Source organism: Lycium ferocissimum, chromosome 10, assembly GCF_029784015.1.
Source record: "Lycium ferocissimum isolate CSIRO_LF1 chromosome 10, AGI_CSIRO_Lferr_CH_V1, whole genome shotgun sequence".
Classification (NCBI taxonomy): Eukaryota; Viridiplantae; Streptophyta; class Magnoliopsida; order Solanales; family Solanaceae; genus Lycium; species Lycium ferocissimum.
This window is the reverse complement of record NC_081351.1, coordinates 40,631,387-40,646,946: the sequence shown is the minus strand read 5'-3', so window position 1 is coordinate 40,646,946 and position 15,560 is coordinate 40,631,387. Positions and strand designations below refer to the sequence as shown.

Genomic DNA, 15,560 nt, shown 5'->3' with positions numbered 1-15,560 from the left:
CGTCCATTATGAGGGCCGGAGCTAAAGGACGAACTTCTTTGCCGTAAAAATTTACGGGTTAAAATTATTTTTTTATGTATGTATATATAGAATCCTTAAAACTTTTTCAAGTGTTTATTTGTTATAATTTGAATCCTTAACGAAAATTTTAACTCATCACGTCCATTCTAACCCAACAATCCCCACAACTTCTAAACTGTTAGATATTATTCTATCACGATTCAAATGGTAGTTGTAATCAGCATACGTCCAATTTAGGAAGAAGGCATCTGAAAGGTTCAGGCCGATTACTATCTCACAGGTATTCTGGTGGTAAAATTGGCAACTTTACGTGGCTCTATACCTAATCATGAGCCTCTGTCCCTAGGCGAACGGATAAAAGCTCGACCACTAAATATGGGAAAAAGGCAAAGTGAGAAGTGAGAAAGTCCCGAGACATCCAAGTTTGATTATTGAAATGAAAGATTGAACAGCTACTAATATAAAGATGGAATTGCAAAGGGTATTATCTAACCTCGTCAATTAAACCACGAATTAGCTTGTCTAAAAAATCTGATCTTTATTTGCTGATTAGCTTGCTTACACCTAGATTGTCCTATTGTATTATTACCTCCCACCAACACATGAATCAAGTAATTATGTCCACCTAAACTAGCTAGCTTAAGTAGATAGAAAAAAAATTACCAAGTATTTTTTGTCTATACTAGAATTTGAACTCTATTTCTCTTAATTTTCATCTTAATCCATTAACCGCTAGGATACCACGAGTACCTTAAAAATATTCAAATCTTAATCACTATTTATAAGGATTTCACTTTTCTATAAACAATTTTTTTGTTTTTAAATAAAAAAAAAATGGGGAGGTGTAATGTGAGGGAAGGAGAATAATTGAACCGCACACATGGTGATGTACGCCCAATCAATCACTTAAGCGCATTCATAGATTAGATCGGGCGTTAAAATATTTCAAAACACTTAAGATGACGATAAAGTAAAAGAAATCTCTTGTCCCAAAAAGATAAAAAGGCATGATCAATGTGGGTTCTTTCCCTTTCCTATTTCAAGTATCAATCTGGATTAATTTAAGAATTTTGGTTTCAAGGAAATAGAAGCAACAATGATAATACAAAGTTGCTTGATTAGTGTTAAAATAGTCTTTCCTGATTTCGAATAAACATTCAAATTTCTGATTCTAAGCATCACCCCTTTTTCATGACAAGCTTGGTCCACAATGAATTACTTTGCTAAATGTGAAACAACTTGCTGTGAATTTGAATTTAGGACCAGGGTTTTCTCTTCATACTCGTCCATTGTGAGGGCCGGAGCTAAAGGACGAACTTCTTTGCCAGAAAATTTACGGGTTAAAATTATTTTTTATGTATGTATATATAGAATCCTTAGCTTCTTCAAGTGTTTATTTGTTATAATTTGAATCCCCTTAATGAAAATTTTAACTCTGCCACTGTCCATTCTAACCCAACAATCCCCACAACTTCTAAACTGTTAGATATTATTCTATCACGATTCAAATGGTAGTTTGTAATCAGCATATGTCCAATTTAGGAAGAAGGCATCTGAAAGGCCGATTAATATCTCACAGGTATTCTGGTGGTAAAATTGGCAATTTTACGTGGCTCTATACCTAATCATGAGCCTCTGTCTATAGGCGAAGGGATAAAAGCTCGACCACTAAATATGGTCAAAAAACAAAGTAAGAAGTGAGAAAGTCCCGAGACATCCAAGTTTGATTATAGAAATGAAAAATTGAACAACTACTAATATAAAGATGGAAAATTGCAAAGGGTATTATCTAACCTCGTCAATTGAACCACGGATTAGCTTGTCTAAAAGAGCATAAAATAATCATCTTAATAAATATACTTAGTATAACATGCCTGCATAAGGTAAGCAATTCCATACTAAGTAAAAAAAATATTGAGGATTTAGATTGTAAGTACATGGAGTGAAGAATGAACTCTAGAGCAACTTGTTTAGTATCAGTGTCTAATCAAAATTAACACATAAAGTACTCCCACGTGACAGGTGAGGGCTCACGTGAAATTTGTCTCTATTAACGAGTACAGTGGTGGATGCAGTTTTTGTGATGCGGGTTCAACATCCCAGTATTTTCGTTACATAATTTAAATACATATGTGAAAAATACTAAATTCTAATAAATGTTGAATCTGAATCTATAATTTCAAAAGTACGTACACAATGAGTTATGTTGTGAGGAAGCCAGCTTTGTGTGTGGACAGGCTACTTCAATAGAACTAGGCCAAGTGTTGCAAAGTTTGAATTTACATTAATTTGTTCGGAACTCCCTATATGTGAAACTCCGGCATAGAATTTTACAATCAGATATTTAAAAAAACACATTGTTGAAAATGTAAAGTCAAAAACTATTTTTTTGCAGGTCTTTATCTGTCTAATACTCTAATGTTTAAGAATAGCATAACCTCAAAATACTTGTTTATTAGACAATGTGTCTTGTTTCATAATACACCAATGTAATGCGTAACGGTTAACATAGACCACAATTTATTTACCCGATCGTTAAGTTGCCAGCCAAATCTTAGAAGAAAAGACTTATGTACACTGGCAAAAGATAAAGAACTTTTACACTATTAGCGTAATTTAACATGTTGTAAGCGATTTAGTCAACAAGATCATGAAGCTTATGGAATTTTTTATTATCAAGATCTCGGAAATGTTTGGTGGATTGAGACCTTTGGACTCTACTCAATTTGTTCGTCGCCTCCTTCTTGTTGTTGCTGCTGCTATACTTACTAGCTCTGCTTCTTCTAGCATTTGGCAATGGAGGTCTATTATTCTTGATGTTCCTAGTGGCATCAGGATGAGATTCAGTACTTCTTGGTGAACCTTGAGGACTCTCTACTTTCTCAGTTGGCTTTGAAGTACTTGAGGATGTGCTTGTTGTAGTAGTAGTAGTGCTACTTCCTGGCTCTAGTAGGCTAAGGACTGTTGAAATTCTACTCTTTATTGGCTCCTGAAACATTCAATACGCAGAAGATTGAATGGGTTTAACTTTTAAACGCTTACACTGTAAGAGTTTTTTCTTCTATCAGGTCATTTAAGTAACTACTCATAATAAGTGAAATTGGTAACCTGAAATTAAAGCAACTTTCTGTAGTACGTTAAATTGGACTGATGGTTATAAACTTCTCATCATACTGTCAGTGGATATAGGTCAAATCCGTATTAAACAATGATGCTTGTCTTCCAGGTTTTCATTTGTTGTTTTTGGTTTCTTGGTTGACCGAGATCTTAACATAAATTAAGAAATGTACCTCATTAGAGCCACCAGTATCTGGTTTTGTTTCCTCCGAATCTATTACTTTCTTTTTGCGTTCCTTTTGTGATTGAGAGCGTTGTCGAGTCCTGTGCCTGCAGGAAAGGAAAATGGAATAATAGGAACTTGAAAGTCAAATCACTTTAAACAGATATTTAAGTTTGATATTAGATGATTCAGGCAATGTAATTTGCTTATGGTGCCAGGACATGAAACTTTTAGTAGAAAGTCAATTATTATTTGCTAGGGTAGTGTTTTAGATAAGGCTTATGTTATTTTTGCTGCAATTTTGTATCTTTCTTCTTGTTCTCCAAAAACTAGGTAGTCCATTTGGGGTTTCCAATCAGAATCAGAAAACGTTAAATATTTGGACTAAGCTCCAGCTTGACATGTTCTTGGTTAAAAATGTGCAATCTAAACTGATCCTGATACAATATTATCGGTCGTGTAAGAATGCTCCATAAAACCTTTAGAAACAGTGAAGGACAAAAGCGGTTGTGAAGAAAATGGACTTTGGACTAACTCAAACGCAAAAGCTAACTTTTTAAGTGCGGATTGTACAAGACTATATTAAGAGATTTCAGTCCATGCCCTCGACAAATGTCTGGCTTTAACAACGGTAAACAAGAATTCTAACATTTTCAACAAGACAATTTGGGTGTATAGACGAGCTCGCTTACCTTCTCCTCTCAAGCTTTAACACTGCCTCAGGATCCTCCTTATAGACTACAGGCAGCTCCGAGAGTTCACATGCCAAGGGACTTGAATGAAAGAACTATATCGAAACATTATCCAAAATCAAGAGATAAAAGAAATGATCTAAATTAAAGTATGATAATAAACTTGTCGTTCAAATGACACAGAATTTGATATTTCAATTTACATTACCTCGTCTTGGAGAGCTAAACCAGCAGAACTGCGATTTGCAGGATCTAGCGCAAGAAGAACGTTTAGGAGCCTCCAAGAAGATACAGGGAAGTGCCTGAAAGCTTCTTTCTTGCTAGACCTGTAGGTATATGGTGGCCTGAAGGTAGTTGAAAGTTTTGTTTTCCTCCAGTAATCTTCTGAAGGTGTACCACACAGCTTGAATATCTTGTGTAGCTGCTCCACCTAGAGCATTTTTCAATAATTATTGTATCATAAAATATCCTTCAGAACGTGCTTGAATCAAATGAAAATTGATGAGATATCAATAGTTCTTAGCTTCTTGACGATCCAGACGATCAATTTGAGATAACTATAGTCCAATGCCTTTCGGTAATCTAATTTACAAAATAGCCATAAAACGTATAGCTTTTGTATGTTAAGTATAAATATACATGTATATATACATTAACTATACATACATATACATACACTATACCTAAAATATACATGTATACATATAATATACATAATCAGTGTTTAGGTTTTGTATATTTCGGCTAGCGCCCGTACTGAATTTTGGTCATCAAAATGAAAAAATTGCCATCAATGTTTATCTAATAAGAAAATTGGATTTTTTTTTCAACGTTAGGCTAGTACCTCGGTGCGACCAGGCAGAATAGGCCGGCCTGCAAGCATTTCAGCCATGAGGCAGCCTGCACTCCAAAGATCAATACCTATCCCATAATCTGTAGCACCTAGTAACAATTCTGGAGCTCTATACCAAAGTGTGACAACTCGACTTGTAAGAGGACGCTTTTTTCCAGTATTGAAGAAGTTTGCAAGTCCAAAATCAGCAATTTTTAGCATCCCATCTTTGTCAATCAACAAATTAGATCCCTTAATATCTCGGTGCAAAATACCCCTCTCGTGGCAATGCTGCAGCCCCAAGAGCAGCTGCTGCATATAACACTTTATCTGAAACACGACAGATGCTTTCAAAATCAGCAATTGCAATGGCAAACATCAAACATTGAAAAGAATGGCTTGACAATTGTGCTGACCTGTGCTTCATTGAGCCTCATATCAGCCCGAGATATTATGCTGGTGAGATCAGATTGCATGTATTCGAAAACTATATAAAGACTATATTGCATTCTGGAAGTAGCCAGCCCTTCAAGCTTTATGATATTTGGATGGTCCAATTTCTGCAAGATCATAATCTCCCGTGCCATGAACTTTATACTCTCCGGTTCCGAGGTATCAAAACGAACTTTCTTTAAGGCCACAATCTTCCCAGTACCCCTATCTCGCGCCTTATACACGTTGCTATAAGTCCCTGAACCTACCTAAAATATCAAAAGCATACATTAAATTCAATTACAGTACTCAGCTTTGCGTCCAATACATTCGCAAAAAGAAAAAAAGAAGGCGCACAGACACAATCTAATTTAAGCCTGACGTTTCTTAGTTAAACAAGAATACTTACTGGAAATTGCTAGTGCTATCAAATGAAGGAACAAAGCAAAGAAGCGAAAGCTAGAGTATAACTTAAGAGTTAATTTATATATTAGTGAAATCTAACCAGTTATAACAGGTCATTACTCTATTTTTCAGGTTACCATATGGAGAGTTACCTTAACTTAACCTGACAGTGTAAAAACTCTTTCTGCTATACTCTTAGCGCACAGAACATAAACTCTAACTTTAATACCAATTTTCCACAGTTAAAATAAATGTGAAACTAATAAGAGACAAACCTTGTCAATTTTGTCATAAGAATCAGCACATTTTGGGACTAAACCAGCCAGAACTTCTCTTGGAATATTATCAACTAGCCATTTTGGCCATCCATCTATTAACTCTTCATCCTCAGCTATTGTCTTGCTAATTTTCCTAGGAACATCAGCTACAAGACCACTGTCACTACTATTAGTTTTTGTCTCCCCTTCACTTGTGATCACCAAATTCCTTTCATTAATTATATCTCTTTTTCCATCACTCAGTAGTCTCCTATCATCACCATAATCAGGAATATTTTTCTCCTTTGGCTGATCAAGCCTCTGTCCAGTAGACCTCCGTGGCCTAACTTGTTGATCACCTCTAGCAGCATATCCATTCTCCAACTTCAACTTCTCTAATCCCCGAGGCGGCGAATCCATCGCAGGTTTTGCTTGAGCACACCCCATAAGCTGCAATATCTTTTCAAGTTTCTCAAATAGTTATAATTATCTTGATGCCTGATAGCCCGTTTAGCCAAGCTTTTGGGAAGCTAAAAGTCAGAGAGGTGTTTGGCCGAGGTTTTAGGAATAAATAAGTTCTTTTGAGTAATAATAGAAGCTGAAAACGGTAGCTTTTTTCCGGAAGACTTTTGGTATCTTGGCCAAGTTGTTGCTCTAATATTAACAAAAGTGATTTTCAAACTGATTAGCCAAACAGAAGCTCTAAAAGTACTTCTTTAGAAAACACTTCTGACTAAAAGTCACTTCTCGAAATAAATAGATTTTAGAAACTTAACCTAACCGACTACGAATTGTGACATATTCAAGAAGAGGTCATGAATTCTTGATCAAATCCAACAAACAGAAGACAAATGGAGAACAGAGAAGGAAATGAACACACTGCAGGCTGAGTAAAAACTAAAAGAAAATATCTTGAGAAATAGAGGAAAGTTGATGAAAGTGACAAGAAATTAGCCGGCAGGCCGGTCATTTTCAGAATAATCTTGCTGTGTCTTCATGTTGTTGTTGTGTACTCCATTAGATGGCATATTAATTTAGCTTATTCAAATAAAATGAGTTAAACACGTGTTAAATAGGTTATAAATGCCAATATTTGTTTCCGGAGTATTTACACTGTTATACTTTAAGATCACTGAAAAGATAATTATAAATACTTGTTCATAATAAGTGGAATCAATAAGATGAGAAATATGGCAGGCAACTTGTTATTACAATCTAAATAAACCCGTAGTAAAATCATATTTTACATTGTCAATGTATATATATATATGTTAGTAAATCCTTGTTTTCTATGTATGCGTTGATTTTCTTTTTCTTTTCTCCGCTTCTCCCTTTTCAGTTTTAAGAACTCATGTTGCAAAAGTTTCATGACACTGGAAAAATTAACTTCAATATATATTTTTATAATTTGACCTATTCTATTACTACATCTTTTCAAGTAAAATAAAACGTTTTGACAAGGGAAGCTAAGATTTTATCATCATTGTGTGTCGTCTTCTTTTTTGTGTTAGTACTAAGAGGCGGAATTAATCTTAGTAAATTATGATACGATGCCACAGCTATTTTATTGCTGTGGCAAACTATTTTTAGTGATTTAATTTGAGCTAATGATGTAGGTCTGGCAGCTATTGCCAAAAAATGTGTTGTCTTTCTTCTTTCTTTTTTCGAAACAAAATGTGTTGTCTTTCGTCTTTCTTTTCTCCGAAAAAAAAAATGTGTTGTCTTAAGCAAGAAAATTTTACTATATAGTAGTACGTATGTAGTGTACGTAACCACGTACATAATAAAGAGCATGTTTATATCAGCATATACCGTAGAGAAGTTTTTCTGGTTTTGTCTAAAATTGAAAGACATCTACGAAATATTTTTATTAGTTCGGGAAAAACTGCAAAAGATTTAAAAAAGAGAACAAGTTCAAACTAGCTCTTGAATTTTGTGAAATGGTCCAAATTTGTTCCGTTAATAATTGACATCAAATATACTCCTTCAGTTACATGATTGGTCTAAATATTCTCTTATTTACTAATAACGAAAGCTTTCCAATTTATGGACATTTTCTTACGAGGCAATAGGTCAAATTTAATCGGCCCTGAAACTATGCAAAATGGCCCAAAGTTTTCCTTGAATTTTGAAGAAGGGATCAATGTGTAACATTGTCTTCATCAACACTTAGAACCTCTAATGACAATGTCTCTATCGAATTAACCGCCTCAAGCCTCAAATCATTCTGGATGGAACTAAACAATGAACAATTACACCACTAAGCTAAATTTTCAACTTTATCAAACGCTATCGATACAACTCCATCATCCATCCTTCTTAGATCATCAATAGTGGAGTCAACGCTCCTCATCAACCCCCTAGTACTAAAATAAACCTAGTAAGCGCAGTATATATTTAGCTTCAAACTTTAGCAATCTAGATGGGCTACAGTGTTGAGCACTGATGGTCTTATGACATAGGTAAAAACGGTGGCAGGAGAAAATGGAAAAAATGAAGATGTGGTAAAGATCATTTTAATGGAGTTGTCTTTGTATGGAACTTTTCTGTGTTCTTTGTTCTTTTACGTGAATGTTGTCAGAGTGAAGTGGCCGGGGAGTACCAGTGGTCTTCGACCAAGTGGTGTTTTCGAGAGTGGAGATAATCAATTTCATGCAGTGATTGATTTAGAGTAATGATGGATTGTGGTTGAGCAAAATAAAATCGGGAGAATTTCACATAATTTGGGGGAAAATCTGGACCATTGGCATAGTGTAGGGCAAATTCATTTTTACTTGTAAACGAAATTCACGCGTTGAATAGTTCACGCCGTTAGTGAATAAGACCATATCTGGACCAATCTTATAACGACAAGATATACTTAACCCCAACTATTAACAAATGAAAATTTTAAACCATATTGCAAAGTAGAAAGACAAAGTTGGACATTTTCCTCTTTTTTTTAGTTAAAATCCTATATTTTCTCTAGTATGCAATGGAATAGTTGAGAAGTATGATTCTAAACGCCTTCTAGTTGTCAAATGCATCTACTAAGGAAAACTACTCGGCTCTCTTAGGAAACTTAATTTAATAACTTTTTTGTAATTTTAATACTATAAATGCGATAACCCATTCTAAAATCCAAAGAACAACAATGAAATAAATTTGGACTTTAACTAACGGTCCAATGAGCGCTAGCTTTTTCTAGATCGACTATATTTAATCAGGAAACTCTGTTTTATTTCTTAAGTAATAACTTTGAGAAACATAATTAACACAAAATATGATAAATAACAACCATAAAAAACATTTTTTTTTTATTATATTTAGAGTACTATCTTTTCTCAAACTCTTTTGTCTTGACCGGGCATGGCTAAGGGGAGGCGAGTAAAGTCTTTGTTTTAGACCTCTAAAATTTTGAGCCCCAAAATTTTTAAATAATATATTTTATTATTTTATTTTTGCTTATTACTATTGAAATTTATAGAGAGAATGAAAAAGCAAAATATCTATATTAAAAAAAGACTCAGATCTCACTCTGTAGGATTAAGTATGTTGTTGTTATCTATATTAAAAAAAAGAATGAAAGAAAAAAAAAAACTCAATCTTTTGAACATTATAAATATTCTAGATATATGAATTAAACTACTTAAATCTTCATATTAGTAGATTAAATTTTTTACAACACATATCCAAAGTGATATATTGCAAACAACTGGCTAACATCGTATTAACTTGAACTAATTCTTACAATATAAATAATAATAGTACTATGTTAAGTTAAATGTTTTATGTCTTTTAAGAATACTATATTATAAACAATAAATATGAAAAAAAGTCTCTTACTAAAATCTAACTTTAGAACACTAATTTTAATTAGGCGTCGTAGGGTTAACACTTTGATTTTGTCTCAAGTAAGGAAACCCCATAGCTATCTATGGATTCTAGTAAAAAATGTGATACTAGTAATGATTTCCCTATATTGAAATTAAATTTAATTACGTGAAGATTCTGATAATCTTGAAACCAGTAGTAATGATTTTCCTGCATTCTGATAAGTTTGAGAACAATTGTAAGTATTTTGATAGAGGGAAAAGGGCCAAATATACCAGCTACTTTGTTTTATAGCCAATTTTATCCTCCGTTAGTAATAGTGAATAAATACCACCGTTATCTATAAAGTTTACATCAGTACCCCTAATTGGATTAAAAACCCCAAATCAAATTACATTACCCGATTTTAAAAAAATATCCATTGCCTTCCCTGACCCGCCCCGATCGAGCCCCGATTTCATTTCTTCTCCAAAACAATGCTCAAAAAGTTTGATCCAATCTCCTTCAATTCGCAATCAAATGAGCTCAAATTTTGAGATGCAACTTCCTCAAAATTCAGTGAACAAATCCCAACCATCAGTTTCTTCAACCAAACATTAAATCAACAAAACCCATTTTCAAATTTTTTCTACTCTAACCATGGCTAACATCAACTTTGAGCTTTCAAATCTCTCGGTTTTTTCAGAGATCATTTACATTTAACCTACTTTGTTATATCTTCTGTTAACATTTTGAGATTGAATCTTAATGATGGATTTCACGCTAAGGCACTGTGTCCCCTAAAAGTGAGTCTTTTGCTTATTGTAATGCTACTTCTTTTCTTCTTCTTTTTCTGAAGAAAATCAATTTCACGTGGAGTGTGATGATGTTGCCTTTGTTATCTCTCTTTTTCATTTAAATCTATCAGGTATTGTATTAGCATGGTTAATATGTTGATGCACTTTGGAAAATAAAGTTTTGTTCACCTAAAATCATGATAAATTTCTCTTTTTATATTGGAGTCAATTTTGGTATTGTTATTTCCTTCTTATTGTTTGCTTCTTTTACCATCTCTCTCATCTTTGATGGCATGGTAGTTTTTTAGTGTTTTCTCTTAAGCAATAAGGACTACGGCACGGATAAATTTACTTGGAGAAGAAGATGAAATCGGGCTGGGTAGCGGCGGGTAAGCAAGGGATTGGGTAATTTAATTTGATTTGGGGCTTTCCATCCAAATAGGGGTGCGGGTGTAAACTTTGTAGACGGTAGGAGTATATTTATTCACTATCACTAACGGATGATAAAGTTGGCTAATAAAATAAAGTATATATTTGACCCTTTTCCCTTTCGTGTATTAACATCAAATCGTTCCGGATCCAAGAGAAGAGAAATCATGTAAGGAATCAAAGTTTCCCTCTTTAGAAGAACCTAAAGAGGAAAAATCATGTGAAGATTTTGATAAATATGAAAATAGTAATAATGATTTTCTTTCAAGAAGCACTAAAATTTTCTTATGCAGTCTAAGCTAAGAGGACTAGCACTTCTCCTAGTGCAGTATTAATGAGAACGTTATCTGAGTTACACCAAGTGCTAATAAAATCCTCGTACTGGAGCAAACATTGTTGTTGGTCCCAAGGAAAAGGCTATTTGTGTTAGGGCACAGCTAGAAAGTTAAAAGTTGAGGAAATTCATTCGGACACTTAAGAAATTTGGATTTGTCAAACTTGATAGCCTTCAAATTAAAAGATCTGATTTTGGAGGTTGTTCTGGTATGCTGAAATTTCAATGTCATGGTTCTGCTTGTGCCGTTTGAGGGCAGGAAGATCAAGTTCGGAGATCAAGTTGATTTGCTATTTTAATTTTCTCTATTAAACTATATTCAAAAGCAGTTGTAAATTAAACATAATTTGTTTTCTACTTAGAAAATAGAAATACGTTAAACAAGAAAAAAAATCGAACCACAGAATTCATTGCGTGTCCTTAAGGAATTTAATCCAATCGCAGTTGCAGGAATTTAATACAATCACAGTTGCCCAAGGTATTTGGATTAATTCCTCTCAGAATAGAACCAAAAACTATTCTGTAATAGCAAACGATTAGGAAATGGGGCATGTTCGTAGCAAGCTGAGTCTTCGAAATGGAAAAAGTCACGAAAAAAAAATTAAAAATAGAATATTTGGTCCAAAATAATTATCATTCAATCAGATCGGTAATCGGGCAACGACGACGGGATGAGGTTTGCTTTCTTCTGAACTCTTTAAGAGCTAGAAGAAGTGTCTGTTTATATAAGCACAATAACTTTCTCACTTTAATCAATGAGGACAAAGTTCCCTTGTAAAAAGAACCTTGTTCAAATTTTCATTTCCATTCACACACCAAACCCAAACTTATAACCCAACACTAATCCAGGTACGAGTATGTATGATTTGTGAGTCCAATCTTTTACCATAATACAAAGATGTGCCTGCTTTTGATGTGTGTGTGTTTACGGTCGCCCCTTCTCCAGCTAAAAAAAAAAACGCTTATATTTAAAAATATGGCTCAGTTATTCTCTTTTCTGTAATTACGAGAATTTGACGTAGAAGAATGTCACAAACGTTAATTGTATGAAAGCAAGCAAGACAATAAGGGAGATATTAGGCAACTTCATTATTTCGAGATGGGTCTCTAAGCCTATACAAAAACAAGCACGACAGAACCGCCTAAAATACAACAATAGCAATTCACTTTTGTTGGAAACAAAGGTTAAGGTTTTGCAACAAGCAAACGGCTTTCTAATGTAGTTGCAATTAACGTAGAGAATTTCTAATAGTTCTTTCAAGCCGCATGCAAACCAACAAACTTTTATGCTCTTTCATAAGTATAGGAGTGTGTTAGTAATACTGTATATACTGCAATGAAGGGGCTCAAACAAATAAAATTGAAAATTCAAGTGAGAAAATTAAAGAAAGCAATTGGATTCTTTTACATAAAATTACAAAAGAAAGTATTTTATGGCAGCATTTTGTGATAAGGAGGAACCTCATTCCAGGTCTACTATCCCAAAATTTGAGAGGAGGATCTTAACTTGATCAACAAAGTCAGAACCAGTGGCATATTCTGTTAACATCCCAACAGCAAAACCAAACATCGCCCATCTGTTCAACCAACATATATCAGTACAAGTTAATACTTATTACGTCAAATGAAAAAGAATTCAAGGTCATATCAAAGCAAAAAAAGTAGTTAGTCAAACTAGCATTTAAGATACTATGTTCCAAGGCTATGTTGCTCAGACTCTTCAAAAATAATGTCGGCTATTGGATATGACCCTCCAAAATCTATGCATTTTGGAAGATTAGGCACGGATGTTGGAACATTTTTGGAGGGTCCGAGTAACATAGTTCCAAGATATATAAGTCTTTTACCCTTTTTACCACCTCTATGCAATTGACAATAAACAACAGCAAATGGAAGTGCTACCACAAACTGTTTTAGAAAGTCAGCTACATACTCTTTCATTATTATTATTTGGACGACAGGAGATAATACTGATGCTTGATGTAACTTAAACCAACATTTTCTGTCCAACTTCTAAGTGAGAAGAAGTCTTTCATATCTTTAAATATTTTGCTCTCCGGGTTTTCTCTTTAAGTATCTAAGTCTCTAAAACTGTTAAGACATGAGAGTTATAGTCGATCGTTCATCATACACCTCAAAGTCTTTCTGGTGTTCTGGTATTAAAGTCGCTGTTACCTAATGGGAACTGCAGTGTTTGTTGTTACTACTATATTTCTCACTCCAACCAGCATGGCTGCATAAGTGGTTGTACATTCTATCGAGAAAATACCACTTTTTTCCTCACTTCATACTGTCCATTATCTAAATTGGCTAAGAAAACGAACCCGCCTTTAAGAAAATCAAATCTCAGTGAGCCGGGAAATACACCTCTAAGAAAGCACATCAACTCCATGTATATAATGCTCTCACCGAACCAGCCAGAATGAGTTGTATAGATTACGTCAAGGTTTTAAACTTGTCTATAGGCAACAATTCTATGCAGCAGCAACTTAAGTCACTCGAGGAAATGCCGAGTCTTAGAAGCTTCTTTTTGACAGGAAGATTCAAGGAGTCAGTTGCATGTGTTTCTGCCAGGTCTACCACAAGTATATTATATGACCAAAAATGTCTCTTCAATTCAATGGATTAAATGATAATCAAGTCCAAGTCTCTCAGGAAACAAAACTTTAACTTGACTGACATAAATCTTTGGTTAGCCAGATCTTCATCTAATCCAACTTGAATCAAAGCATCAACCTCTGCTAGCTTGTTTTGCCAACTACCATTTTGGAACAACTTAGACAAAATGCCAAAATCAGTCATATAAACTTCTTAGCAAACTATAAATACTGAATTACTAATAGTCATTTAATTAACAAAATATAAAAGATAATATAGCTATTAGCCTGTTACTTAGAGTGATTCCATATTTCTAGTCAAATTCTTTCTGCTGCTCTGCCCATTCAAAATGGGATCTTGTAGCCTCTTTGGTAAATATACCTTTTAAGTCCGAGTAGATAAGACAATCAAATTTTCGTTAATCAGTTAAGAGTCTATATACCAAATTATCAGACGAATAAAACACTTCTCACTCCAGCTTCGTTTCAGCCTTCAAATGAAACCATTTCAAGATTTTGGCCAAAACCAAAACTACACCTAGTATAATGTTCTATAGATTGCTAAGTGGAATTCTCAATACAAGTCCAAGATATTCTCATTTCTCAATATGATCAATAACTGCCAATACAAAATTTGCTTAAATTAACAAATTCCAGGCTCGAGTTCTACACTTTATACTAGTATCACATTGCAAAGAGGTATTCAGTCAATCAGATAAATAATTCATATCAAAATTGATTTTCTTTTTTCTCTGTTCACACAGTGTCACTACTCTCAAAAGGAATAATTCAAATAATTAAAGGAAAAAGAACCCCAAGCAATTAAACTAATCCAAATTCTCTTAAATTGTTAATTAATTACCTGCCATTGGAAATTTCATTCTTGGCAATAAAACCAAAGAATGGTCCTTGATTAGCTTCCTCAAGCTTCTTCTGCTTGAAATATTGTTGAAGCTCCTTAGCCTTTTGCCTCTGAAACTCCATTGTAATTACATTCTTGTCATCCAGAGCCTGCTTGGCCGGAGCACTAGGCGGCGGAGGCGGAGGAGAAGATGAAGGTGGTGGTGGTGATGATGGTGGGACAGGTTTAACAGGGGTAGGTGGTTGTGCCATAGGTCTTCTTAAAGGGCCATCAGCCTGAGAACTTCTTATGGTGAGTTTAGTAGAAAAACTGAAATTATTGGAAGAAGAAGGAATTGGGGAAGATGTGTTTTGAATTTTGATGCATGGGAATGAAGATGATGATGCTACTGACATTTTTTTTCTTTGATATGTGTGTTTTTTCTGTTAATTTTTTTTTTTTTTTTTTTTTTTGTGGATTCTTGAAGAAGAGGGAAAATTGTATGGTTTAAGTGTTTATCAGAAAGTGGAGATTGTATGGATAGTGAAAGGTGTTTTGTGGATAGCATGTGGCCAAGTTTCAGCAAACTTTACAAGAGATTGTCAATTGCCAATAGTACTTTGCATACAAGTCACAAGTCACAACATTCATAAGCTCTTCTTAATCAGGATCTCTCCGTATCCTTAACTAGAAATTTCCGATTCCAGCCGTGAAATTTTAGTAAGGAGCTATTTATCCGTAGAAATAACAGTTACTGATCACTTTTTGTTCTTGTCTTTGAAACATAGACGTTGTCAAGGAATTTCAAATTCTTTATGTGAAACTTCATAATAATATTCTTGAGTGCTACT

At 34.2% G+C, this 15,560-nt stretch overlaps 2 protein-coding genes across 2 annotated transcripts; both read right to left on the bottom strand.

The window, feature by feature from the left end:
• Window positions 1-1,218: 1,218 nt before the first annotated feature.
• LOC132033862 (probable serine/threonine-protein kinase At1g54610) lies at window positions 1,219-6,953 on the bottom strand. Its single transcript, XM_059423990.1, has 7 exons — window positions 5,938-6,953; window positions 5,242-5,526; window positions 4,838-5,155; window positions 4,202-4,423; window positions 3,994-4,088; window positions 3,312-3,408; window positions 1,219-3,010 (listed from the first exon to the last, which is right to left on the bottom strand). The coding sequence occupies exons 1-7, from the start codon at window positions 6,364-6,366 to the stop codon at window positions 2,657-2,659; spliced, it is 1,800 nt and encodes a 599-aa protein (XP_059279973.1). The 5' UTR covers window positions 6,367-6,953; the 3' UTR covers window positions 1,219-2,656.
• Window positions 6,954-12,608: 5,655 nt separating this feature from the next.
• Window positions 12,609-15,269, bottom strand: LOC132033861 (light-harvesting complex-like protein OHP2, chloroplastic). The gene is made up of 2 exons (XM_059423989.1): window positions 14,731-15,269; window positions 12,609-12,848 (listed from the first exon to the last, which is right to left on the bottom strand). Exons 1-2 carry the CDS (start codon window positions 15,123-15,125, stop codon window positions 12,734-12,736), a joined length of 510 nt encoding a protein of 169 aa, XP_059279972.1. The 5' UTR covers window positions 15,126-15,269; the 3' UTR covers window positions 12,609-12,733.
• Between the last annotated feature and the right edge of the window lie 291 nt (window positions 15,270-15,560).

Coding starts and splice junctions, on each gene's coding strand:
- LOC132033862 (XM_059423990.1), bottom strand. CDS start 6,366: ATGGGGTGTGCTCAAGCAAAACCTGCGATGGATTCGCCGCCTCGGGGA. Junction 4,424..4,837: donor TTCTGCCTGGTCGCACCGAG/GTACTAGCCTAA, acceptor AAAATGCTCTAG/GTGGAGCAGCTACACAAGAT. Junction 4,089..4,201: donor GTTTAGCTCTCCAAGACGAG/GTAATGTAAATT, acceptor GTTTCGATATAG/TTCTTTCATTCAAGTCCCTT.
- LOC132033861 (XM_059423989.1), bottom strand. CDS start 15,125: ATGTCAGTAGCATCATCATCTTCATTCCCATGCATCAAAATTCAAAAC. Junction 12,849..14,730: donor AATGAAATTTCCAATGGCAG/GTAATTAATTAA, acceptor TTGGTTGAACAG/ATGGGCGATGTTTGGTTTTG.